This window comes from Labeo rohita, chromosome 12, assembly GCF_022985175.1.
Source record: "Labeo rohita strain BAU-BD-2019 chromosome 12, IGBB_LRoh.1.0, whole genome shotgun sequence".
Taxonomy (NCBI): Eukaryota; Metazoa; Chordata; class Actinopteri; order Cypriniformes; family Cyprinidae; genus Labeo; species Labeo rohita.
The window spans coordinates 19198751-19223934 of NC_066880.1; the positions used below are offsets into that span (position 1 = coordinate 19198751).

General features: G+C 33.9%; 3 protein-coding genes across 3 annotated transcripts; all 3 read left to right on the forward strand.

Annotated features, from left to right (window-relative positions):
- Window positions 1–1971: 1971 nt before the first annotated feature.
- LOC127174615 (parvalbumin alpha) lies at window positions 1972–3709 on the forward strand. Its single transcript, XM_051125122.1, has 5 exons — window positions 1972–2107; window positions 2526–2593; window positions 3032–3164; window positions 3250–3359; window positions 3448–3709. The coding sequence occupies exons 2-5, from the start codon at window positions 2533–2535 to the stop codon at window positions 3471–3473; spliced, it is 330 nt and encodes a 109-aa protein (XP_050981079.1). The 5' UTR covers window positions 1972–2107; window positions 2526–2532; the 3' UTR covers window positions 3474–3709.
- Window positions 3710–6762: 3053 nt separating this feature from the next.
- Window positions 6763–9192, forward strand: pvalb9 (parvalbumin 9). The gene is made up of 5 exons (XM_051123679.1): window positions 6763–6928; window positions 7346–7413; window positions 7518–7650; window positions 8306–8415; window positions 8957–9192. Exons 2-5 carry the CDS (start codon window positions 7353–7355, stop codon window positions 8980–8982), a joined length of 330 nt encoding a protein of 109 aa, XP_050979636.1. The 5' UTR covers window positions 6763–6928; window positions 7346–7352; the 3' UTR covers window positions 8983–9192.
- A 2833-nt stretch (window positions 9193–12025) lies between these two features.
- On the forward strand, window positions 12026–24835 carry ccz1 (CCZ1 homolog, vacuolar protein trafficking and biogenesis associated). The gene is made up of 17 exons (XM_051124946.1): window positions 12026–12158; window positions 13644–13719; window positions 13826–13922; window positions 14211–14308; window positions 14400–14493; window positions 14629–14709; window positions 15266–15313; window positions 15424–15507; window positions 16320–16495; window positions 17283–17364; window positions 19049–19110; window positions 19777–19888; window positions 21136–21169; window positions 21305–21422; window positions 22032–22190; window positions 24076–24203; window positions 24342–24835. Exons 2-17 carry the CDS (start codon window positions 13706–13708, stop codon window positions 24395–24397), a joined length of 1443 nt encoding a protein of 480 aa, XP_050980903.1. The 5' UTR covers window positions 12026–12158; window positions 13644–13705; the 3' UTR covers window positions 24398–24835.
- Window positions 24836–25184: the final 349 nt, after the last annotated feature.

The following is a 25184-nucleotide window of genomic DNA, read 5'->3' on the forward strand; positions in this document are numbered from 1 at the left end:
CATTCGAATTAAAACAACATTGTCTGATCTTTCTCTGAATTTTACATAGGAGTGCACTGTATGAAATCCTTACAGTTTTTTTTCCTAACAGTTTTAACACTTTTTTTTACATTGTGTAAAAATAAAAAACAAGTGTTAAAACTGTTATTTTGAAAATATAGGAATAGTGATACATATAGGGGAAGCACAGGCATTAACACTTGATTTTAATAAGCAATATGAATGAGTAGTGTAGGCATCTAGTTGAAATGACAGAGATATAAGCAGTTTTTAAATGTAAACATGTAATGGCCCCTGTCCAACACGGGGGGCTCACCATGAGGATTTGTACACATGCTCAAATTAATGCCCTCACAATCAACAGGAAGTGAGCCAATGAGCCCTGTGCAAGCTACAGGCATCACTTACAGCTCTCAGTGACTGAGTGAATGTGTCATGTTATACTTAGATCCCAAAGGCATATCACACACAACATGACTGAAGCAAAGCAGGAGAAGCTGACTCTCTGAGTACTGGAGTGTAACAACTGTGTAACAACACATTTTGCTATACTACTGAAAGTATTAAATTAAAATGTCACATAACCAAAGAAAGTGTATTCGTTAATCTAATATGCATATGTACATAAACTCTGTATAAAATAATAATAATTATTTAATATAATAATAATTCTGGTTTTACGAAACCATAGATATAGTTCTATTTGAGAGGTTAAAGTCTCAAAATCGAAATATGAGATAAAAAAAGTTTGAATTCAACTGTTGATTTCACTATGATTTCAATCTTTGACATGGCCTTAGTCAGCATTAAAGATATCAAGGTTACGTAACAGAATGTTCTTTACCTTACGAAGAATGATTTTATGAAAATATCAAAAAAGCTGGGTTTTCACAGCCAGAGTCACATTTGCATCTAATTGTAAAGGATTAGCTATGTTATAAAAGCTTTGTGTGAAAATATAAAAGCTTTTTTGAAAAACGTCTGCAAAAATCATATTTTACAAAATGCTTTTCAAAAAAAAAAAAAAATCTAACTAAAATGTTTTCTTAAACAAGAATTGCTGTGCCCCAAGATATTAGAGAATATTACAGAATATTAGAGATGGTATTAAGCTTAAGATGTTTATATCTTTATTTGAAGTAGATTTATTGTTTATCAGTACCAAACAGGTTAATATCTGCAAATTTAGCATTAGGATTTCCTATTATTTTACATTCAGCCTATTTAGCAGAACCTTTATACAATCCGAATTACAAAAGAGGAATAAAACAACGCATCAAAGAGCCAACATATGTGTAATATACCAGGTTTATTAGACATAATATTCCAGTTTTATTAGACAATTACAGCTAGAAAACTTAAAGTCAAGTCCAAGGCTTAGCGAAGTTTTCATTAAACAATCATCTGTAAAACGTTTCTCTGTAAACAAGGTCCAAATTCTAGTCAGACACATTTTATCATTAATGCAATTCACACAATAGCTGTCGGTTTTAAGAATTTATTTCAAATCAGACGTGACGCTGACAAGAAGGCGTTATAGAAAGAAGGACCAACAGCTGAAATCATTGACTAGCCTATATGTTCATGTCAAATAAAAACAAGCTACAAGAGCTACGATGCCCTGTGAGTTTGCATTTACCTCATATTTCCAAAGAAAACAAGTAACGGCGGAAAAAAGTATTATGGGTTCATCTGTGAATTACGCGCTTCCTCTTGAAGCTCCAAAGCGAGTAAGATGATTTGCTCCAGTTACACAACTGCAGAGTTTATCTCAGGCAAAATGACCTTAACTCTTTCCGCTCATCTTCTGATACATACTACAGAACGTTTTCATCTATATCAGCATCGTATATTATTAGCCGACGCGATATTAAGGACTTATACATACGTACCTTTTATGCATCTTCATTTAAGTGCATATAAATAGAACAGCCTGACTACTGGACAAGTTTTTCAACCAACTGCCCGTCATGCGGTGTCCATTACATTATGCCTTATATTTCGGTTGAGTAGTAGTATATAAGGTGGAAGCCACGGAGTTGGTGCTCACTGCAGTAGCCAGTTTCATCCCTGCGAATCCAAACCCAAACCCTAAGGACAACCAGAGGTGAGTGTCTTCACAGATGAAACTACAAGAGCTCACAATATCTTGCAAGGAAGAGAGAAAAACGACAGACAACAACAGCCTTAATGACTGATCTGGAGAGGATGTGTTGATCTATTAAGTCTCGGCCACCTGGCTTGGGAATAATTTGTCTTGGAGTTTGGACATGTTGGGATATCACTCTTTATTAGGCGGTTTGATTACACCAGGACTGGGAGGGATTTATCATAACATGCAATTATTATGACTACTGAGAAGAATATGGGAGAAAATAATTTCTGATGATCTGTTATATGGATGGAGGATTGTGACAGTTTTTAAATTAAATTGATATGTATATGTATAATTCTGTATGCATTCAAATAACTATATATATATGCATAAATTCAAGCTTAAAAATTAAACCTCTGCCATTTTTTAGGCTAATCATGGCATTCGCTGGTATTCTGACTGAGGCTGACATCACTGCAGCCCTGCAGGCCTGCCAAGGTAACCTGCATGTTTCTGGACCGTCCCATTGACCTACAAGCTAAAGCGAGAACATCAGTTTCATGTTGTTCCAAAGCCGCATGACTTTCTTTTTTCCGTGGAACACAAAAGGCAGAATGCTATAGGGACTGACAGCCTCAGTCACTATTCACTTTCATGTATGGACTAAGATGCAGTGAAAGTGAATGGTGACTGAGACTGTCACTCTGCCTAACATCTCCTTCTGTGCTCCACGGAGAAAAGAAAGTCATGTGGATCTGGAACAACATGAGGGTGAGTAAACGATGATGGAATTTTCATTTTAGGGTGTCAACATCAATGTAAACATCATTTGTTAGTGTACGGAGCTCATGTTTTTCAAGACCCAAATGTTCTTGCTGTAGTCCTTCTTCCATTTATCTCCTACGTTATGCTGAACTTGATGAAATTATCTTCCAGCTGCTGACTCCTTCGACTACAAGAGCTTCTTCGCCAAGGTTGGTCTGTCTGGCAAGACTCCCGATGACATCAAGAAGGCCTTTGCTGTCATTGACCAGGACAAGAGCGGCTTCATTGAGGAGGATGAGCTTAAGTAAGTCTGGTCTTAAATCATGTTTTCATATTAAATGAATTACTTTTATTACTTTTAAATGAGCTAAACGTTTTGTGCTCTTTAGGCTGTTCCTGCAGAACTTCTCTGCTGGCGCCAGGGCACTCACTGATGCAGAGACAAAGGCCTTCCTGAAAGCTGGAGACTCTGATGGTGATGGCAAGATTGGAGTTGATGGTGAGGAATTTGCAACTGCGAATTGCTGAAATAGTATTCCTCCTCCTGCTTTCCTATTCTGATCAATTCTTTCTCTTTAATTTTACAGAGTTTGCTGCCTTGGTCAAGGCATAAATGGCACCTGACCAACAACTTTTGCTGAAAACCAGTATTGTAGTCTGAGATCTCCACTTTTTTATCGGGGTGGCTTTTATACACAGTTCTAACTGTCCGCTCCCATGATGCACCCTGTCCACATTGACTGTCAACGTCACAAGGTCTTTCACGTTGTAGATATGCATGTTGGTTTCTGTAAAATCTTTGATGCTGTTTTTGGGAAAGGACAATGAGAAAATAAATACTATTTTTCATTTTTGAGTGTTCTCTTGCTTTATAAATATTACATTTCACTGCCATTAAAGCTTAGCTTTACATTAGCAATGGCTTTGTGAGGATCAGACAGATTAAAAGACGGTAAACATAGTATAGAAAGTTATAACACAGTATAAACTGCAAAAAAAGTCTGGTAAAAGATCATAAAAAAACAAATTCTGGTAAAAGACTATAAAAATGAGATACAGATATAATGGGACATTTCATAAAAAACTGTAAATCGTACATTCAGTAAAAACTGTACATTGACATCTAGTGTTACACTTTAACATGTTTTTTTCCATTAAAAAAAAATCTTTTTTTTTTTGTTATCAGGGTCACAATTGATTGCAATAAAGATGAGGTGGAGGCCCAAAAGCAGTAATATGTGTTTATTTAACAAAAGAACACAGTAAAGGATCAACAGAAGAAAGCACAGAGCTTAAATACACTGAAACAAACCAATTAAACCAAAAGTAACCATCATAACTAATTAATACAGACAAAGGAAACTAGAAACAGTGAAAACTCCGGGTCAAACTAAAGCAAACACAAAGCACATGTGACCCGTTACAATTAGTTATGCACATTAGGGTTTAATGTTACATTGTTACACATTATGTTAAATTAATGTTTGTTTGTTTATTTATTACGTACATTAGAACGCAGGGTGAACCAAACTGGTATCTTGATGTACAATGTGGCCGCCACTAGGTGGTGTCTAGCGCCATAATTTATACGGATTTGAAAATGCCAGCAGCCTCTCAACTATATAAACTTTTTATACATACTTCACTGATTCAAACGACAGTGTAGTCCTGTCTGAAATGTGTTTTTTTAATTTTATTTGTCATTTGTTTCATTTTTAATTTCTCATTCATTTAAATTGCGAACTCAACAAACGACAGTAGTACTGTACCAACAAATTAGAGAATGTAAATGGATAGATCACTATACCGTAACACTACCAGTCAGTTCAGTGACATTAGAGTGTATTGGTTTGTTGGCTAGGTGGCTCCAATGTCTTGTCTTCCCCTTTCCATGACAGGCCAAAGGCTCTTGGTAATGCCATTTCTTCATCAATTTCCAGTAGATTTCTACACGCTTAAAAAAAAATCTTTAATGCACTTTTTAATTTGATCTATGGCATTACAAGATGCAAACTGTGGTGGATTTTGACACAAATGCTTTTATAGAGACATTTAGGTATAGCCATTTTAACTATTTAGTTCTTACACAATAACAGAAGTTGTTGATTATCTTTGCTATACATATACTATGTACTTTGAATTCTGACTGATTTTCCTGAACAGCAAATGATTCGGAAAATTCTTTGTCTGAAAGCTCAATCATTACTCTTTCGGATATCGGTCAGATTAGTGACAAAGTAAGAGAAAAGTGTCAAGTTGCACAAGTAGATGATTAGTCTCAGTGTCTTCCTAAGTGGATTGGACTCCTGACTACTTGTTTAAAGCTAAGACAAATTGAATCTCATTAAATGTTTTAAGTTGCAAAATTAACCTTGGCATTAAATCAAGCATACAGTGAGAGTCTGAGCAAACATGTATAATTGTAAAACAACTTGTACATCAGAATCCAATACTGTATCTTACAGTATTGTTATTAATTAACTGGTATAGAGCGCAAAATGTGTGATGTGCTAACTAACTCTTGTGAAACAGATCAAAGGTAATTCACACAACAGAGGTCAAACAGTTCACAAGAAATACATAAGCAATACAAGTGTTCACAAAGTGGAAACTTTTTAATTTTACATCTACATATTTTTATAACATGATTTTATGCATCAAGTTAATTTTAAAATGTTAAATATTTTAATACATAATAAACAAAACCAGGCATATAGAACAATATTTGGCCGAGATACAACAATTTGAAAATCTGGAATCTGAGGGTGCAAAAAAATCAAAATATTATAGAAAATCACCTTTATGTTGTCCAAATGCATACTGCTAATTTTAAGTTTTATTGCATATTAAGTTTTGATATATTTACAGTAGGAAATTCACAAAATATCTTCATGGAACATGAGTTTTACATAATATCCTAATTATTTTTGGCATAAAAGAAAAATCATTATCATTGACCCATACAATGTATTGCTGGCTATTGCTGCAAATATATGTGCTACTTTAGACTGGTTTTGTGATCCAGGGTCACAAATGTGAAAACCGTAAAATATGTTGTGATATATAGCTATTCCCTTAAATAAAGTAACAGAGTAAACATTTTAATGTAATGCTGATCATTAATACAAATATCCAGTTTTGTTTAATTAAAAAAAAGAAAAAAACATAACATCGCAGGGTTGACTATATGAAATCACCTCTTTAACCTAATTAGTTTAGTGCTATGATGATAAAGTGATAAAAGGTGAATACACTTAACTGAGAAAAATTAAGTAATTATGATAACTAGCGAGACAAATAACCTGTTCTGTGTATATATACTGGAGATACACACGCACACATTACAACATACATGAATGAATTTGAATGTATTATTATATAATGCATTTATTTATTTAAATATCCAATTTCTACATAGCAACACCCTTGTTACAACACGCACACACACACACACAGTCTGGTTCATTATCTTTGTGGGGACTCTCCAGAGGCGCAATGGTTTGTATACTGTCCACACTGTATTTTCTATCCCCTTACCCTAACACTACCCCTAAACCTAACCCTTACAGAAAACTTTCTGCATTTTTACTTTCTCAAAAAATCTCATCCTGTATGATTTATAAGCTTTTGTACCCATGGGGACCACAAGCCGGTCCCCACGATGTCAAAAATTTCAGGTTTTACTATCCTTGTGGGGACATTTGGTCCCCACAATGTAGCAAAAACAAGTACACACACACACACACACACACCGGAGCGTTTCTTTTCACTCAAGTACGCACAATATTAGGACGAAGTGCAGGTACTTGTGTGTGTGTGTGTGTGTGTGTGTGTGTGTGTGTGTGTGCATTAGGTCCGAGGCTCATTTAAATAGTAAAGGATAATTAGTTAGGCAAGAAATTCAAGTCGAACCTTGCAACACGAATTTGATACACGCACAGGTAACCCAAGCATCTCTCATTGTCCGTCCCATTAGCATGTACATATATATAAGTTGTCAGTGGATGAGAGGCGCTATCACACAGCCTTACCTCTACTCTGGATCAGCGCGAGGAGCAATCTTCACAGGTCAGATGCTGCTTTCCGCTTGCCATTAAATAGCATTTACTATACTTTATAACTGCTGGTCTCGGCTATCAGTGTTACGTGTATCTGGGCTACATCTGTTTTGGATTTTATTGAATTCGTTTAAAGTTTGAAATGTTCTTTTTTAACAAATAGGCGAGTGACAGAACGTAAACTAGAATAAATAGGATATTGTAGCGTAAGCATCTGGCTTTAATGTTTCTTTAATTTCGACGTTGCTCTAATTTCTACGAATTCTTTGAATTTAATGAATTTTAATTAAATTCATTATATTTTATTTCTGTCTATAACATATTTAAAAATACATAATTAGAATATTTTTTATAATAAATTAATAAAGAGTAACAAAATTAACAAAAATATATATATAAAAAAAATAATACTTTTTTTCTCCAACAGTCTGAATATGTCACTTACTTCCATCCTCTCAGCTGAGGCCATTGAAAATGCTGTCAAAGACTGCCAAGGTATGTTCTATATCATTAATAACAATGTTGAGACATATTTGAATGACCTCATGTTGAGACAATAATGACAACAATTCTCATTTTTGTTGCTTTTTGTCTAACAGCTCCAGATTCCTTTTGTTATAAAAAGTTCTTCCAACTTTGTGGCCTGAGCCAGAAAACTCCCCAAGAGGTGAAGGATGTCTTCCGCATCATAGATGAGGATAACAGTGGATTTATTGAGGAGGCTGAGCTCAAGTATGTCATATCGGCTGATATTGAATTCACGTGTAATACATCACAAACAATGACATGATGTGATTTCAGTGTTTGCTAATGTTCTAAAACCCACAAAATGTACTGACATAAAGTCATAGACTATGTTGTTGTGGTTATGTTACGCGAGGCATGTTTTCTAAAGATTTTATGGCTTCAATATGTTGTTCAGAGAAAGCATTTCTAATACTATGCTTGTAATAGATATACATGAAATCCGGTGCATAAACAGAATTACTTTTGTTTAAAGCTATACATTAAATGTCCATGTCTTACCTGATAATACCAGAGTTCCATTTAAGCTAAGTCCTTTCCAAATGTAATCCATGGAGATGCTGTCATTATGTTTTTTTTTGTCCCTGCTTTATGTGACTTATCTGCATTATGTAATGACATCAGCAGAACTAGAACCCGGGGTGACATTCACAACAGTCATTTGAATGGTTGCATTTTTAGCTCACATTTTAGCCAGGACAGGTGAAAGAGATCATATTTGATCATTTGATTGATGAATTCAGCTGTATATGACTGGGTTAAAATGCTGAGCTGCTTGAAGTGGGAGAGTCATAGTTCAGTGATGAGCAGTGATGGCTGTGCAGCACTTCATTCTTCTCATTAATGGATTTGTGTGAATCAGGTTCTTTCTCCAGCGATTTTTCCCGGGGGCACGAACCCTGACAGAAAAGGAGATTAAGAGCCTCCTTACAGCGGCAGATGATGATAGCGATGGCCGGATTGGAGTAGACGGTAATGTTTTCTCATAAGATTGTGCCTGATTTTTTCTTTTCTGACGTACTGTGTTTTATGCATCTACATGTTCTGCCACTTTGTATGCAGAGTTTTTAGATTTCAGAAAATGATGGAAAACCTGGTATTTTGCATTTTTACTTTGTTAAATCTGTATTTTTATGTCCTTTGCTTGTCTGTTATGTAATTTCTCTGATCATTACTCAGAGATGTGCTGAGATTTAATAGCTGTCTTAGATCATGGAAACTCTTGTGAAAAAAATATATCACTGCATTGCGTAAGAGGATCAAAGATCAGGGTCGGCTCAAATTATTATTTCAATCCTGAGTAACGGTTATGCATACACTGAGACAATACAAAGTCTAAAAGTGTCATGCAAATTACTGAGAAAAAAAAGCTCAAAGTAAGCTCTTTATTTTAGCCTTATTCATTTTTGTTTATTTTGATCAAATCACCTCTTTAGCACATACTCAAACACTTAAGTAAGAACTATACAGAAAAGTCTTGTCTTTAAATTCTGATGTTCCTCTTTCTCTGCAGAGTTCCAGACTATGGTGTTATCCTGAAAGACTCCTTGAGCCCCCGGCTATAAACACTGCAGCCTCATCTTTCATTTTACTTTTTACACCTGATTTCTTTTCAAAAAAGAAGAATCAGCATGTAAAGTAAATGTACTTGACTTTTGAATACATGTGTCTGTTTTGTTGTCCCACATTCACCCCAAATGACCAATGACAAAACTGTTCAGGGAAAATAAAATAAAGTCACTAAACTTATGCATCTGGTTCACTGTGTCTTAAATCTTCTTTAGGTTAATGCACATATAATTTTAAGACATATAGATTCTGTGATATTTGCATACAAGTTGCAGCATTTCTACACAAGAAACCACCAGTATGTGACTGTGTATAAACTTTAAACTTTTTCAACTGTATGATGTTTAGCTTTGAGCTTTATTAATCTGTGCACTGCACATAAGCACAAAACAAAGAAAATGCACTTTTACTTGTATGTATGCAGTATATCTGAAAAAACTGAATTGTAAGAGCAGCTAAGTAAAGTCACTTGATACCATTTCAGAAAGCAAGTTTAACCTCTTTACACATTTCATCATTGCTATTTAACTATTATGACAATTATATAACTGCAGCAGTGTATAAAGATGTGTTTTTTTTTTTATATGAAATATTAAATATTTTAATATAAAAATATTTTTTTAATATTTAAGATTCTACATAATATGAATGATTGTGCTTTGAACCTTCTATAATAGTTGCATATGAGTCCCTCACTTGTCCTCAGTGTGAAAAGATGGATCTCAAAATCATAGTCATTTTTGGAAAGGGTTCAAATACACAAAAATGCTGGAAAACCAAAGAATTTGTGGGACCTGAAGGATTCTTCTGAAGAACAGCAGGCAGTTTAACTGTTCAGGACAAACAAGGACAAGCACATGAACAACTATCACTAAAGCTGTGGATCATTCAGGTAACAACACAGTATTAAGAATCAAGGGGATGTAAACCGCATCATTTTTATAAATTCAACTATTATTCTCTCTTGTGGATTATAAGTAAACATCTTTTATGAGAAATGTCTTATTCAGGTCAGTACTAAACAAACAATAACACGCATTTTGTATGATCCCTCTTATTTTGGTCAAATAAATAACATTTGTAATGATTCTGAAAGGGGGGTGTAAACTTTTGACCTCAACTGTAGCTTTTAGTAATTTAATTTGGTCCTTTGTTAATAGTTGCAAGCAATGCATTTTAATCTCTTTTTTCCCCTAATAAATAAATACAACATAGTTCACTGCAAAATATAAACCTTCAAATCCTAGATGTAACCAAAGCCTTAAAACAAGGGAGTTCAAATGTAAAGCAGACTAAGTAGGCACAAAAGGTACAGACACTGAGAGCAGGTGTAAGTTTCAGTGAAGAGGGCCTCTCAATAGTGAATGGCAAGGATATCCCGCTCAGGTTACCGCTTAGCCCATTAGAACAATGGAATTGAAAATGCTGCATCAATCCTGGCTTCTGATTATCCGTTTCTGCAGTGAAGCCAGAGACCAAAATGAGCCAGGCAAACATGTGCCTCAATAGCATCAGCTCCACTGAGATAATCCCAGTGCATGGATGACCCAATATGTTAGATTTAACAAACAACTAATGGGAGAGCTTATACAGCAATTATACTACAAAGCTTATCCTCAATATTATTCAGCCAGAGGTCACATGTTCAAATATAACAGCATTAGTATTGTTAAACTAGCAATTTTCAGTTTACAAGCCAATATCTGTAATCACTGGGCTGGTGAATTACTGAACTGATCCAACATCCAAAGAAATAAAGAATCAATTCATTTTTTGCAGATATCCACATATTCTCAGCACGGTCACTAAAATTAACCATGGTTTAATCATAGTAAATGTGTAGTAACCAAGGTTTTTTGCCATATTGACTACCATTTGTATAACCACAGTTTTACTACAGATACCATGGTTGAACTGTGGTTAGTGTAGCAAAACAATGGTTAATGTGTGTTTACCATGGTTTAACTATAGTAACCATGTTTTTTTTTGTTTTATTTGTAGTAAAACAATGGTTAATTTTCGTAAACGAGGGCAGGACAAAATATATAATAATTATATAATATAATTATATGATAATAAAATATTATTATAAATCTGCCTGAAAGATACTGTGAAGTCTGTTCAGATAACATGTACCCTGAAAAAAAAAACAGCTTTACAAGTAACATTGTTAAATAGGCTGTTACACACATTGTCAGCTAGCTGAAATCATAAAATACTGCAAAGCAAAACAATACCCAGCATAGGTGAAAGTCAAGTATTACTACCTGAGAGGTCATTGTAGACTAAATGAATAAAAAATGAATAAAAAAAAGGATGTAGGCTCCAATAATGTGTTCAAAAAACTGTTATTAAAGGGACAGGCAACTTTAAGGAAACTTAAAGATATGGTGCACTATTATTTGTGTGAGCCTAAAATATTCTTTTCCTTAAATATGATATTTGTTGACATTTGTAAAATCATTCTGCTGTTTCCTTTCTACAAATGTTTTTGAAAACCTTTTTTTTTGACTTGCATGGTCAGAAAATCTGAGTAAATGTTTGCGAGAACCGGATGAAATAGTGAAGAAACAGCTGGCAAGTGTCACAAGACTCTCCCCTTACGAAAATTAACCATGGTTTTACTACAATTAAAACCATAAAACTACTATAGTTAAACCATGGTGATCACAAATTAACCATAGTTTTGCTATACTAACCACAGTTTAACCATGGAATTTGTTACGTTAGTGAAACTGTGGTTATACAAATGGTAATCAATGTGCCAAAAAAAAAAAAAAAAAAAAAAAAACGTAAACAGTAAAACCATGATTAATTTTCGTGAGGGTCGAAATAGGTACATGCGCATGACAGGACTATAACATAATATAACCTTTTATATTACATGCGAGCCTACATAATTTTACAAATCCTTTTATAAGTTCTATTAATTTCTTTACACGTAATAGGGTTTGATGGGAGAAATACTGAATGGCAGGACTAATAGTGAAACGGAACTGCGGATGTAATCTACCCGATCGGATACAGCTGTAACACACAGGCGACTGTCAAGAGCAGGAAGTACATCTTTTTCATTGATCTCAGCTCTGTTTTCCCTCATGAGATAACATATCAAGCACTTTGTTTCTGTTGTCATGCTGTAACAGGTAAGCACCATTTGGTGGAACACCCTTTGTGACAGTTGTCGCGTTTGAAACGCGACATGAAACAGTCAGATTAATGCTGTAGCTAACCAGCTAGCTTGTAAGTAATAGGCTAATTTGTCTGAACCACCGTCACTATTTTAATGGAAAGTGAAATTGTTTTGGTTCCGTTTTTGTTTATTTGCCTCAGTTATCAAATTCACGTTTCTAGCTGTATAGGTAAAGTACGTAATTATATATCTGTTTGTCTTGTTTACTAGTCTAAGAAGCAACTAACTACTCTCGGGAGCCATGCATATGAAAAGTAGAAAAGAAAACAGTTTAGTCACAGTTTTTTCGCTTTTCTCATATTCTTCTTAAATTAAATTATTAATTACACAATTGTAACAAATATGTTAAATTCAGCTGTTGCCCGTAAGCTCAAATGTGTATATGAAGAATAGCTTGGTGCATGTCTAAAAATATAAAGTATTATAAAAGTATAAACATATTTTACGTTGTAGCTTTCACAATTTGTACATATAATCTAAAATTAGTAAAGTGATTTATAGCTACAGTGCTGTGCAAAAGTCTTAGGCCACTAGTATTTTCATCAGCTAAAAAATGGTTTAAAGTCAGCTAAAGTCGGTCTTTTGCTGTAGTGTGTCAGTAGGAAATATCAGATTACATTTTCAAACATTCATTTTGCCATTAATTGTAAAAATCCAGTGAGATTTTTGTTTGCACAAGGAGTCTGACAACAGCGAGTGCTCTGCACAGAGATCTGACTGTCTGTCTGGAATGACATGAAGAAACAGAACAAACTCAGACAGACTAAATCCAGAAGAACTGTGACAAAGTCTCCAGGATGCTTCAAGAAACCTACCTGCAAAGCTGCAGCACTGTTAAAAGTTTTAGGCACTTGTGTAAAAATGCTGTAAAATGAGGATGCTGTCATAAATAGATTTTCTTTATCAATTACCTTCTATTAACTAAATGAAATCAACATTTGGTGCGACCATTCTTTGCGTTTACAGCAGCTTTTGCCCTAGGTGCACTTGCGCCAAATCTTTCAGGTAGCTTTGCAGGTAGGTCTCTTGAAGCATCTTGGAGACGTTGCCACAGTTCTTCTGGATTTACTCTGTTTCAGTTTGTTCTGTGTCTTCATGTCATTCCAGGAAGACTGGATGATGATGAGATTAGATTAGTGTGGAGCACTGGCTGTTGGCAGACTCCTTGTGCAAACAAAAATATCACTAGATTATTACAATAAATGGCAAACAGAATGTTTGGAAATGTAAACCGATATTTTTTACTGACACACTACAGCAAAAGATAGAAATAACTTACTTTAAACCATTTTTTAGCTGGTGAAAATACTAGTGGCCTAAAACTTTTGTACAGTACTGTATATCTTAATTGTTCGAAGTTGTCTATTTATGCTTGTTCCTGAAATTGTTTCACTGTGTCCTTTGATGACAGTCCCAATAAAGTTTATTTTGTTTACAGATCAAAGGCATGCACGCCAGACTCAATGAAAAAAGAGGGAACCGTAGACACAGATCACACTAATGCTGATGATCAGGTATTTTCATCAAATGCTTAAGGTCTAAATATGAATTATTCTTAAACCATATGTGATGTGTTAATTATCTGCTTTTTATTCCCACTACATGTCATCTTCTGATAAGCCCAAGAATGGCATCTGGAATGCAAGAGAAACAATACACACCATCTTTGCTCAGTTTTTTCATCTATAACCCTAAGTTTGGACCACGTGAGGGCGAGGTAAATCCTGTTTATTTAGAAATTTTAAGTAACTAGTCAAACAACTAAATGTGAGGCCACAGAAGTTGTAAAAGTGTACTCTCAGTTCTGTATAAATGGATGTTTAAATCCACTGTTTACACACACACACACAAAATCATCAAAATCTCCACAGCAAATATATCAAATGTCTACAGAATCTGTCTGGGCATGGTAATAATATGAAAGCTGAACAAATGGTTGCAGAAGTTATGTTTTGGTTACTGTATGTTAATCATATGTTTATAGAGCTGTTATTGTACTTTGTAGGAGGAAAAGAAAATCCTGTTTTACCACCCGATTGAAATAGAGAAGAACGAAAAGATTCGCAATGTTGGACTCTGTGAGGCCATCGTTCAGTTCACCAGGTTAGCGCTTTACTGATAATGGAATCAAAGGTGGGATCAAAAAAAAAAACATACAGAGACAGGCATAAATGAGAGATTTTCTTATTTACAGAACCTTCTGTCCAACAAAACCAGCCAAATCACTCCACACTCAGAAGAACCGACAGTTTTTCCATGAGCCGGAGGAGAATTACTGGATGGTCATGGTACATCTATGGATCAGTGATGTGTTGTAGAGATTTAGTTTCAATCCAAATGTTAAACAAAGACAGAATAAAATCCAACTAACCAGACAGTGCTGCTAAAGTATGTATTAAGCAACTTTCGATTCCTCTCTTAAGGTTGTACGGAATCCAATGGTTGAAAAACCCAACAAAGACGGAAAACCACCCACTGTAGAATACCAAGAGGAAGAGATTATAGTAAGTAATGTATGGAATGCTAGTTAAAAATATTTAAATAAGGCATTTTTATTTTATATGTCCTACAGAAGGTAATATTCAGGCTGGTGTGCACTAATCTTCACTACCATTTGGGCTCAGTGAGATTTATTTTTTTTTCTCAGTGAGACTTTTATTCAGCAAAAACCCATAAAACTGACAGTAAAAACAGATTTTTTTTTATGCAAAGAAACTGTTTTTTTGCATTGATAATAATAAGACATCTTAAACACCATGTCAGCATATTAGAATGATTTATGAGAAATAATGTGACATTGAAGACTGGAATAATGGCTGTAAAAATTCTTCTTAGCCATCACAGAAATATAACTGCCATTTTAAAATTTTCTTAAAGTAGAAATTACTTTTAAATTAGAATAATATTTTACAAAATTGCCATTTTTACTGCATTAACAAATAAATGCATAGTATCAAAGGAATTTATATTAAAAAAAAAAAACACCGACCCTACACCTTTGATTGGTAGTGTAGGCTTTGTTGTAGTGTTGACTGAGTTGTTCTCCTCTTTGTGTTCTAGGATTCAGTTTATGGGTCTGTGTTACAACAGTGCTACAGCATGTATAAGGTAAACACTTTTTATTTTTATCTATTTGCCATTTTTAATAAATTTAATAAATTATTTACTCATTTTTACAAACAGCTGATGTTGTTGTTGTTGTTGTTGTTGATCTTTAGCTCTTCAACGGCACATTCAGCAGGGCATTTGAGGCTGGTGGAGTGGAACTGCTCACCCAAAAGCTTGAAAAGTTCTTTTACAGGGTAAATAAAGTATTAATTAAGAGAACTCAATCCTTTAATCAGATAAAAGGTAGACAGTGTATACCGTTAGTCTGTTTGGTACATGCATATGCATGTTTTAAAAGGGATAACCATTAATTTTAGGCTTTTCTTTATAGTCATACTGTTGTCCTGCTATGAGTGCTTTTTTGCCAGACTTTTCATGCATATGCATTGAAACTCCCACAGTTAAGGGAAAAATGCATTGCTAAGATATTTCATAGTTCAGATTTCTATGTGATGTTTTGCTTTGTTTCTGTTATCATAGTGAACACATTTGTGCAAAATGGTCAGTGTGAGATGCATATATGAAAAGGAGGCCCAACAATCTCATTTGTCCGTGTTTGTCTTATTGGTTCTTTGGTTCAGATTTCCTTGCTGAGGGCATCATGCTTACTCACCTGTTTGAATAATTCAGCTTAGGTCAAGGGAAACCCTTCGCGTCACCCCCTCCCTAACCTGAGCTGTGCCCTGAAGCTCTCAGTGAAAGTGCAATTTGTGCCTTAGGTTAAATGTCACTGACTGCTGTGCAAAGTCACACCAAGGCTGCATCTCAGCACGTCAAGTTGTCAAATTACATTACGTCAGCCTTATCAGGGACGTTTTGGTAACTTCATCCACGTTTGCAGGCATAGTGTTGTTGTACAGTTTCTACTGGACTGGACTGTTCAGTCCTGATATTATATTTTACTTATTTATACTTATTTTTTATTTTATCTGATAGTAATGGAATTGTAAATGTAACTGTAGCCTGGAGAAGATTAAATATATTGTTGTTGTATGCTTTGTCTTAGTACCTGCAGACACTTCATCTTCAGTCATGTGACCTGCTGGATGTGTTCGGGGGAATCAGCTTTTTTCCTCTTGACAAGATGACCTACCTGAAGATCCAGTCTTTTGTCAATAGAGTAGAAGAGAGCCTGAGTCTTGTCAAATACACGGCCTTTCTCTACAACGACCAGCTGATCTGGTGAATGTCAATCTATAACGCCTTACAAGGATATTTTACCCCCAAAATTAAAATTCTGTAATCTTTAACTCAACCTTAATGTCATTCCAAACCTGTATGGCTTTATTTATTTTGTGAACCACAAAAGAAGCTATTTAGCAGAATGTTCACACTGTTCTTTTCCATACTTTTAAAAAATAGTGAAGAGTGGCTGTCAAGCTCACAAAAGGATAAAAAGAGGAATGTTTAATATTAGTTTATGTTAATTAATGATTGTGTTTTATTTTAATTACAGCTTGAACGTAATAGCTGTGTCGAATTACAATTTTGAAGGATGCTGCCCTGAAAGCTTTGTAAACATCACTCCTACTGCAAATGTGTGATATGAATGAAGGTTTACCTTAAATAACTGAGTGCTGTAGAGGACATGAATTCTGAGAGATGAGACTGCAGGGACTCAATAAAGCGGCACAGCCAAAGCTTCTTAATCACAACCTGTCTGGCACAGGGATCCAGATAGACTTAAAATATGACTTTTAATCCTCTGTTGAATTCACAACATGACTTTCATATCTTGTTTTTAAAAATTGCTTTCACAGAAGTGCCTGTGTTTATGCCTGTTGAATGTTGTTTGTGTAATTACTTGTTAAAGTAATTAAAGTGTCTTGTTTGATAACATTACCAGCTGCCAAGTTTTGTAAGACACAAGAAATTTAAACAATTAACATTAATATTGAAACACCTTCATGTGTTTCAATGAGCAAGTTTGTTTGAGCTTTAGTCTTATGTACTGTCCTGTATTTTGTAGGAGTGGTCTAGAACAGGATGACATGCGAATTCTCTACAAATACTTGACGACCTCACTGTTCCCACGACACACTGAACCCGAGGTGAGAGAAACAATGAGCATTAGTATGTTGTACTGTTATATTGTAAATGTGTAAGCCTTAGACACATAATAAATGTAATAAGCCATGTTAATCATTTCCCTTTTTACCCTAGTCTAACACTGTTTATACAGTAGTCACTAGGGGTGCATTTCAATGTATCATAACTAATTTGCTATTTTAAAAGGGACAATGCACTTCAGTGCATTTTAATTCCGTCTTTTATTATTAAATTTTTCCTCAAAGATTCTCAAATATCATGTGTGTGAATTGATTGCTGTAAGTTTTTTTTTTTTATACACTAATGTTCAAAGTCTAAAGTCAGTAAAATTTGTAAAAATGTAAAAAAAAAAAATAAAATAAAATTGTGCTCAACAAGCCAGCATTCACTGAATTATAGAGTAAAACAGTTATATTGTGAAATATTATTGAAATTTAAAATACGGTTTATGACATTTTCTATTTAAACATTTTAAAATATAATTTATTCCTTTGATCCTTTAGAATATTTTTGTGCAAACCATGATACTTCTTTTTCAAGATTCTTTGATAAATACCATGTTCAAAAGCATTTTTCAACTTTTATTTGAAATCAAAACTTTTTGTGACATTATACAGTTTAAGTTATAGAAGTTTACATACACCTTGCAGAATCTGCAAAATGTTGTTTTACCAAAATAAGAGGGATCATACAAAATGCATATTATTTTTTATTTAGTACTTACCTGAATAAGATATTTCACATAGAGGATGTTTACATATACTCCACAAGTGAAAATAATAATTGAATTTGAAAAGTTTAAAAGTTTACGTACACTTGTACACTGTGTTGTTTCCTGAATGATCCACAGCTGTGTTTTTTTTTTTGTTTGTTTGTTTGTTTAGTGATAGTTGTTCATGTGTCCCTTGTTTGTCCTGAACAGTTAAACTGCCCACTGTTCTTCAGAAAATGTCTTTAGGTCCCACAAATTCTTTGGTTTTTCATTAAAGAAGGTTTAAACGCTCACTGATGCTCCAGCAGGAAACACGATGCAGTAAGAGCCGGGGAGTGAAAACTTTTTGAATTGGAAGATCAGGGCAAATGTAACTTATTTTGTTTTCTGGGAAACATAAAAGTAGTTTCTGATGGGCAGTACTAAATGAAAAAAATATATAATATTCAGGCGAAATAAGAAAGATGTACTCGTGTTCATTCTATTCAAAAGTTTACACACCTGTAAGGTGTGAATTAATGCATTGTTTCCCCTTCTGGAGCAACAGTGAGCATTTGAACTTTCTGTAATAGTTGCATATGAGTCCCTCAGTTGTCCTCAGTGTGAAAAGATGGATCTCAAATACATACAGTCATTGTTGGAAAGGGTTGAAATACACAAAAATGCTGAAAAACCAAAGAATTTGTGGGACCTGAAAGATTTTTTTTTGAAGAACAGCAGGCAGTTTAACTGTTCAGGACAAACAAGGGACTCATGAACAACTATCACTGAACAAAAAAACACAGCTGTGGATTATTCAGGTAACAACACAATATTAAGAAATAAGATGTAAATCCTTATTCATTCAGTATGTAATTTGTTTTTGTATGTGCTCTAAAGTCATGTGCCATCTACATCTGTGTTTATGAATTATCTGTGTGTGTGTGTGTGTGTGTGTGTGTGTGTGTGTGTGTGTGTGTGCAAACATTCGGCAGCTTGCAGGAAGAGACTCTCCGCTCAGGCCAGAGGTGGCTGGGAATCTGTTGCACTACGGGAGGCAAGTATCCAAATATTTCCTGCTTTGAACTCAGGGCTGGAACAGCGGGCTCTTGGCCCTCTGCCTGTCTGCTTGGGCTCCATGTTTCGGGGACACAAGCAGCCAAGCGCAGCGCTAAGACAACACAGTTCAACCAACACTGCCAAATATCAGATTGCACAAGGGTAATTTAATTGCTTTGGTGGCAAAGAAAAAACAAAAGCCCAACAGACTTCACAATAGCCCGTCTGATTGTTCGACGAGTGGATGATGCCACAGAGGGGTCATGTTCGAGTGATTGCAATAAGATTTATAGATTATTCTCCTGAGATCAGTCAAAAAGAGACTAATCAATGAACAATGAATAACTGGCAAAGCGTCTTTGTTAGTATGTGTTTAGTGTGTAATGTGGGTAATGCATACTGTTTAGAGGGTCAACTGTGACTCATGAGGCCCCGGGCCACCCCCTGGAGGGTAGCAGGACAGTGTATCATAGCAAACTGTGTAAGGACTGACAACTGTGACTTGGCATTTATTCAGAGTCATGGGAGATAATCACAGATTATTCATCATCTGAAAGTGATATTTGTGGATTTTGGTGCCTTCTTAAAAGGTCATGTGAATGTGTGTACTTGAAAAGTTCAGAGTTGTAATGACGTCTTATGTTATATTATGTTATGGAAACAGATTTTTAACAGGACCAGCAAATCTTAAAGATCCAGATGCAAAATTCAGATTTCCCAGGATATTTGTGAACACAGAGGACAGTTATGAAGAGCTACATTTGATTGTTTACAAGGTCAGAGAAAATGTCAAAAGTGTTATTCTTTATGCATTTTAATGTATGATCTTAACATGACATTGATTAATTATCTAACATTCATGTTTTTAATTATTTATTATTAATAAATAAGTATATTGTTGTTGTTGTTATTATTATTATTGTTATTATTGTTATTATGTATTCAACTGAACAAATAAGCAAATGTTTTATCTCATTTGAATTAGTGTTAGTGTCAGTTTGCCCAGGTGTAAAAAAAAAAAATACTACTACTACTACTACTAATAATAATGTTATTATTATTACAGTATTATTATTATTATTATTATTATTATTATTATTATTTATTACACTTGGGCAAACTAGGCAAATTATTATTATTTTCTCTATTCATTTAATTGGTTTATTATTATTTTTATGATGTATTCATTTAATTGGTTAATAATAATAATAATAATAATAATAATTATTATTATTATTATTATTATTATGTATTCATGTAATTGGTTAATACTGCTACTACTACTACTACAAAACATTACTATTATTATTATTATTATTATTAATCATATTTATTACACCTGGGCAAACTGAAACTTACACTAATTTATTATTATTATTATGTATTCATTTAATTGGTTACTACTACTAAATATTAATAATTATTAGCATGTATTTATTTAATTGGTTAAAATAATAATAATTAGTAGTAGTAGTTGTAGTAGTAGTATTTATTACACCTGGGCAAACTGACACTAACACTAAATTGTTATTATTATTTTAAATATTATTATTAAATTTAATTTATTTAATTGTTTCATAAAATAATGGTAATTATTATTATCTATTCATTTAATTGATTTAGCAGTATTATTATTATTGTTATTGTTATTATTATTATTATCTATTCATTTAATTGATTAATAATAATAATTATTATTTTAATTAATTATAATTCATTATTATTATTATTTTAATTTAATTTAATTTATTCATTTATTCATTTATTATTTACAACTTTGCAAACTGACACTAATACGAATTCAAATGAGATACAACATTTGCTTATTTGTTCAGTTGAACTTCCTTAGTAAAGGTGATGAGTGTGATTTTAATTTTTAAGTCTTTTGATTTTTAAGTCTGTTGAACAGTAAGTGTTTATGGCTGATATTTTTGTTTTTAGAAAATTTTAAAAAATTTTGTTTAATGAAAATAAGGCATATCTGCTAAGTTCATAATTTACCTAAATGTTATTCCTGATCCAGGCAATGAGTGCAGCTGTATGCTTCATGGTAAATGGTAAGTGTCTGCTCTTAAGTAATTTTAACAAATTTTTAGTTCTTGTTTTGTTAACAGTTGACTTAGTAATCATATTATCTGGAAATCAGTAAAATGTTAACTTCTTTCAAACCCTGCTTCCCTTTGTGCCCGTAGTGGGAGTGGATTTGAATCGTGAGTTTTGTGAACAACTAGACAGCCTGGTTGGTCCCCAACTCACCCTGCTGGCCTCTGACATATGTGAGCAGTACAACATTAACCGAAGAATATCGGGGTCAGTTTTACTCCAGAGCTGCACTTCAACTGCTGAATAAAGAAAAGTCATTGTAAAGTCATTAAATGATATCACTTACAATGCCTTTATGGTAGCCCTTAAATCGCACTCCCGCAACTATTTTAATGATGTCTAGCAGGTAGTGGGGACATTTTTACTTGTGGTACTAAAAAATCGTTTACAGGATTTTTAAACTATTGATATATAAGTTGGCTGTCTATGCAACTATCCAATTAGTCCTGCTTCACTGCTCGTACATGCATCAGTCTTAAATGACTGGGTCATCCTGTGACCCAGGTAACCATTCAGAAATATTGACAAGGCTTTCACTCACCTGCATGCATGAAGAAGTGTCCACTGTATCATCTCTCTTCCAGTAGCAGTTACCAGAGCTTATCCATTAATCATATCTAAACAGTGTGTCCTTATCTTACCCGAGCCCTGCGTGGTGTGCAGTATTGTTTTGTGTGGTACAATCCCTCATATCAACTTACATACCACTTATCACACTTTAAAGACATGTAACTGCTTTTATTCTTCCATGCATGTTACACTGGAAGGTAATACTGTATCTCAGCTTCACTAAGTCTCTTAAAACTGTTGTTGTAGGCCAGAGAAAGAGCCTCAGTTTAAGTTCATCTACTTCAACCACATGAACTTGGCTGAGAAAAGCACCATCCACATGCGCAAGACGGCCAGCGTGTCCCTCACCTCTGTCCATCCGGACCTCATGAAAATCCTTGGAGACATCAACTGCGATTTTGCACGGTAAGCAGTGCCGCAGGTCTGTTGAAGAGATCACTGTATATTTGAAATACATTTTGTAAATATATTTGGAATAAACTAATATATAGGGAAAAAGTTAACACCCAAATAATGCAAAAAAAAAAAATCTGTTGAGTTATTAGTACAGGAGGTACAGTTGAGGTCAAAAGTTTACATATACCTTGCAGAATCTGCAAAATGTTATTTTACTAAAATAAGAGGGATCATACAAAATGCATGTTATTTATTTAGTACTGACCTAAATATGTAAAGACGTTTACATATAGTCCACAAGAGAAAATAATAGTTGAATTTATAAAAATGACCCCACGTTCAAAAGTTTGCATATGCTTGATTCTTTATACTGTGTTGTTACCTGAATGATCCACAGCTGTTTTTTTTTTTGTTTTTTTTTATTAAAGTTTTTCATGTGTACCTTGTTTGTCCTGAACAGTTAAACTGCCCACTGTTCTTCAGAAAAAATCCTTCACGTCCAACTAATTATATATATATATATATATATATATATATATATATTTTTTTTTTTTTTTTTTTTTTTTTTTTTTACTTTTTAGTGTTTTATCCCTTTTTAACAATGACTGTATGATTTTGAGATCCATGTCTTCACATGTAAGACAACTGAGGGACTCATATGCAACTATTACAGAAGATTTAAATGCTTACTGATGCTCCAGAAGAAAACACAATGCATTAAGAGCCGGGGGGTAAAAACGTTTTGAATTTGAAGATCAGGAGAAGTTTAACTTAATTTGTCTTCTGGGGGCTGTTTCGTAAAACAAGTTTACCAAACAAGCCACGTTTACTTCAGTTAGTCGGACTTATTGTCAGTTGATTTGGTTCAAAATAAGTCAGACTAACTGAAATAAGCCTGGCTTATTTGGTCAACTTGTTTTATGAAACAGGCCCCTGGGAAACAGGAAAGTATCTCATGTAGCTTCTGAAGGGCGGTACTAAAAAAAAAAAAGTATGATATTTAGGCAAAATTTGAAAAATGTACACATCCTCATTCTGTTTACTGCTCTGGCTCTTAATGCATTGTTTTTCCTTCTGAAGCACCAGTGAGCATTTGAACCTTCTGTAATAGTTTAATATGAGTCCCTCAGTTGTTTCAGTTATTTGTTGAAATACACAAAAAGAATTTGTGGGACCTTAAGGATTTTTCTGAAGAACAGTGGGCAGTTTAACTGTTCAGGACAAACAAGGGACTCATAAACAACTATCACTAATCAAAAAAAACAAAAAACATGTGGATCATTCATGTAACACAGTATTAAGAATCACGTGTATGTAAACTTTTGAACAGGATAATTCTTATAAATTCAACTATTATTTTCTCTATATGTTAATGTCTTTTATGTAAAATATCTTATTCAAGTCAGTACTAAATAAAAAATAACATACATTTTGTATGATTCCTCTTATTTTGGTAAAATAATGAACATTTTGCAGATTCTGCAAGGTGTATGTAAACTTTTGACCTCAACTAAATCTATTATTATATGCACACAATAATTTCGGCCTAATTCACACTTTTACACTTACACTTTTTCCTTAACTTGTTGTAATGTTAATAAATTCAGGATATTCTAAATGAGTGACAATATGCCCAAAGTTACTAGTTAGCATAAAGCATGCCTGAACCATTACCTTATAAGGGAATTCTGTACAACAATCTCTAAAGACATGCAGCAACAGCAGTAAAAAAGCAGCTTGAGCTATACCGCTCTTTTTTTTTTTGTCTCTCTCTCTCTCTGTATCTATGTGCTTGTGTGTGATTTAAATATCTATGTATGAAGTTATCATCTTGACATATTCATAAGGCCACACGGTTAGTGAATGAAACTCAGTGCTTGTGCATGTTTTGTAGGGTTGATGAGGACGAGGAAATCATTGTTAAAGCGATGACCGATTACTGGGTTGTTGGAAAGAAGTCTGATCAGAGGGAGCTGTACGTCATTTTGAACCAGAAGAATGCCAACCTTATTGAAGTGAATGGTATGTAAAAATTAACTGACCAACATTGAATCTACTAGTTAACTTTTAATCACAGTTGTTTTAGTTCATTTTAAAGTTTGTGTATAAAGAACATTTCTGTTTACCTAATTTCTCACCAAGATTGTGTTTGTGTTACAGAGGAAGTTAAAAGGCTGTGTGCAACACAATTCAATAATATTTTTTTCTTGGACTGAAGAGATATGATGGGCATGGACTACTTCACTACACTAAAACTGTCAACTGTTCAGGTTTTACTGACAGCATCAGTGTAATGCAATAATTGCATTGTAAAAATGATTTTTCACATCATGCAATTTTTTAGATTTTTATTTAATCTATACAGAAATGTGGTTGCTTCCTTGTAATTAATTATGAAATCTGAATTTTACTGTAATTACCTCTTTTCATTTATTTGTGTGTACATATTGTCATGTTTAAGTATCTTCAGCTATCTCTTTTGTGATTTACTCCCATTGTTTAGTTTTATTTTATCACTTACAGATACATTTAGGTTGACATTCAGGATATGAATCTCTCAAGCTATGTTTTTCCTCTCATTTTAAATGCCGTCATGTCATCAGTATGGTGGTTTAACATACATAATTTCAAAATAAATTTCAGTTTTCATTAAATGTAGGTTGCTGTTCTTGTTCAACTACACTTCAGACTTAACATTATGACATGAGTTGTGTGAAATGTATCTAAACTAGATTTCCCTTACATATTGAACTCATATATTCCAGCTTTTATAAAGTATGAAAATACTTGATTCTGGTTTATAATAATCTTCATACTTGTAATTCCGTGTTACAACCATTAATGTGAATGTTCTGAAATGAAAATTATTAACCTTACATGACTTGGGGAGAATATTATATTAATTGCATCATGCAAACCGTTTAAAAGCCAGAAAGTATGATTATATCCGCTGGACATCTGGTCAGGGTGATCCACCTTGACTTTTATCCTCAGCAAGAGGCT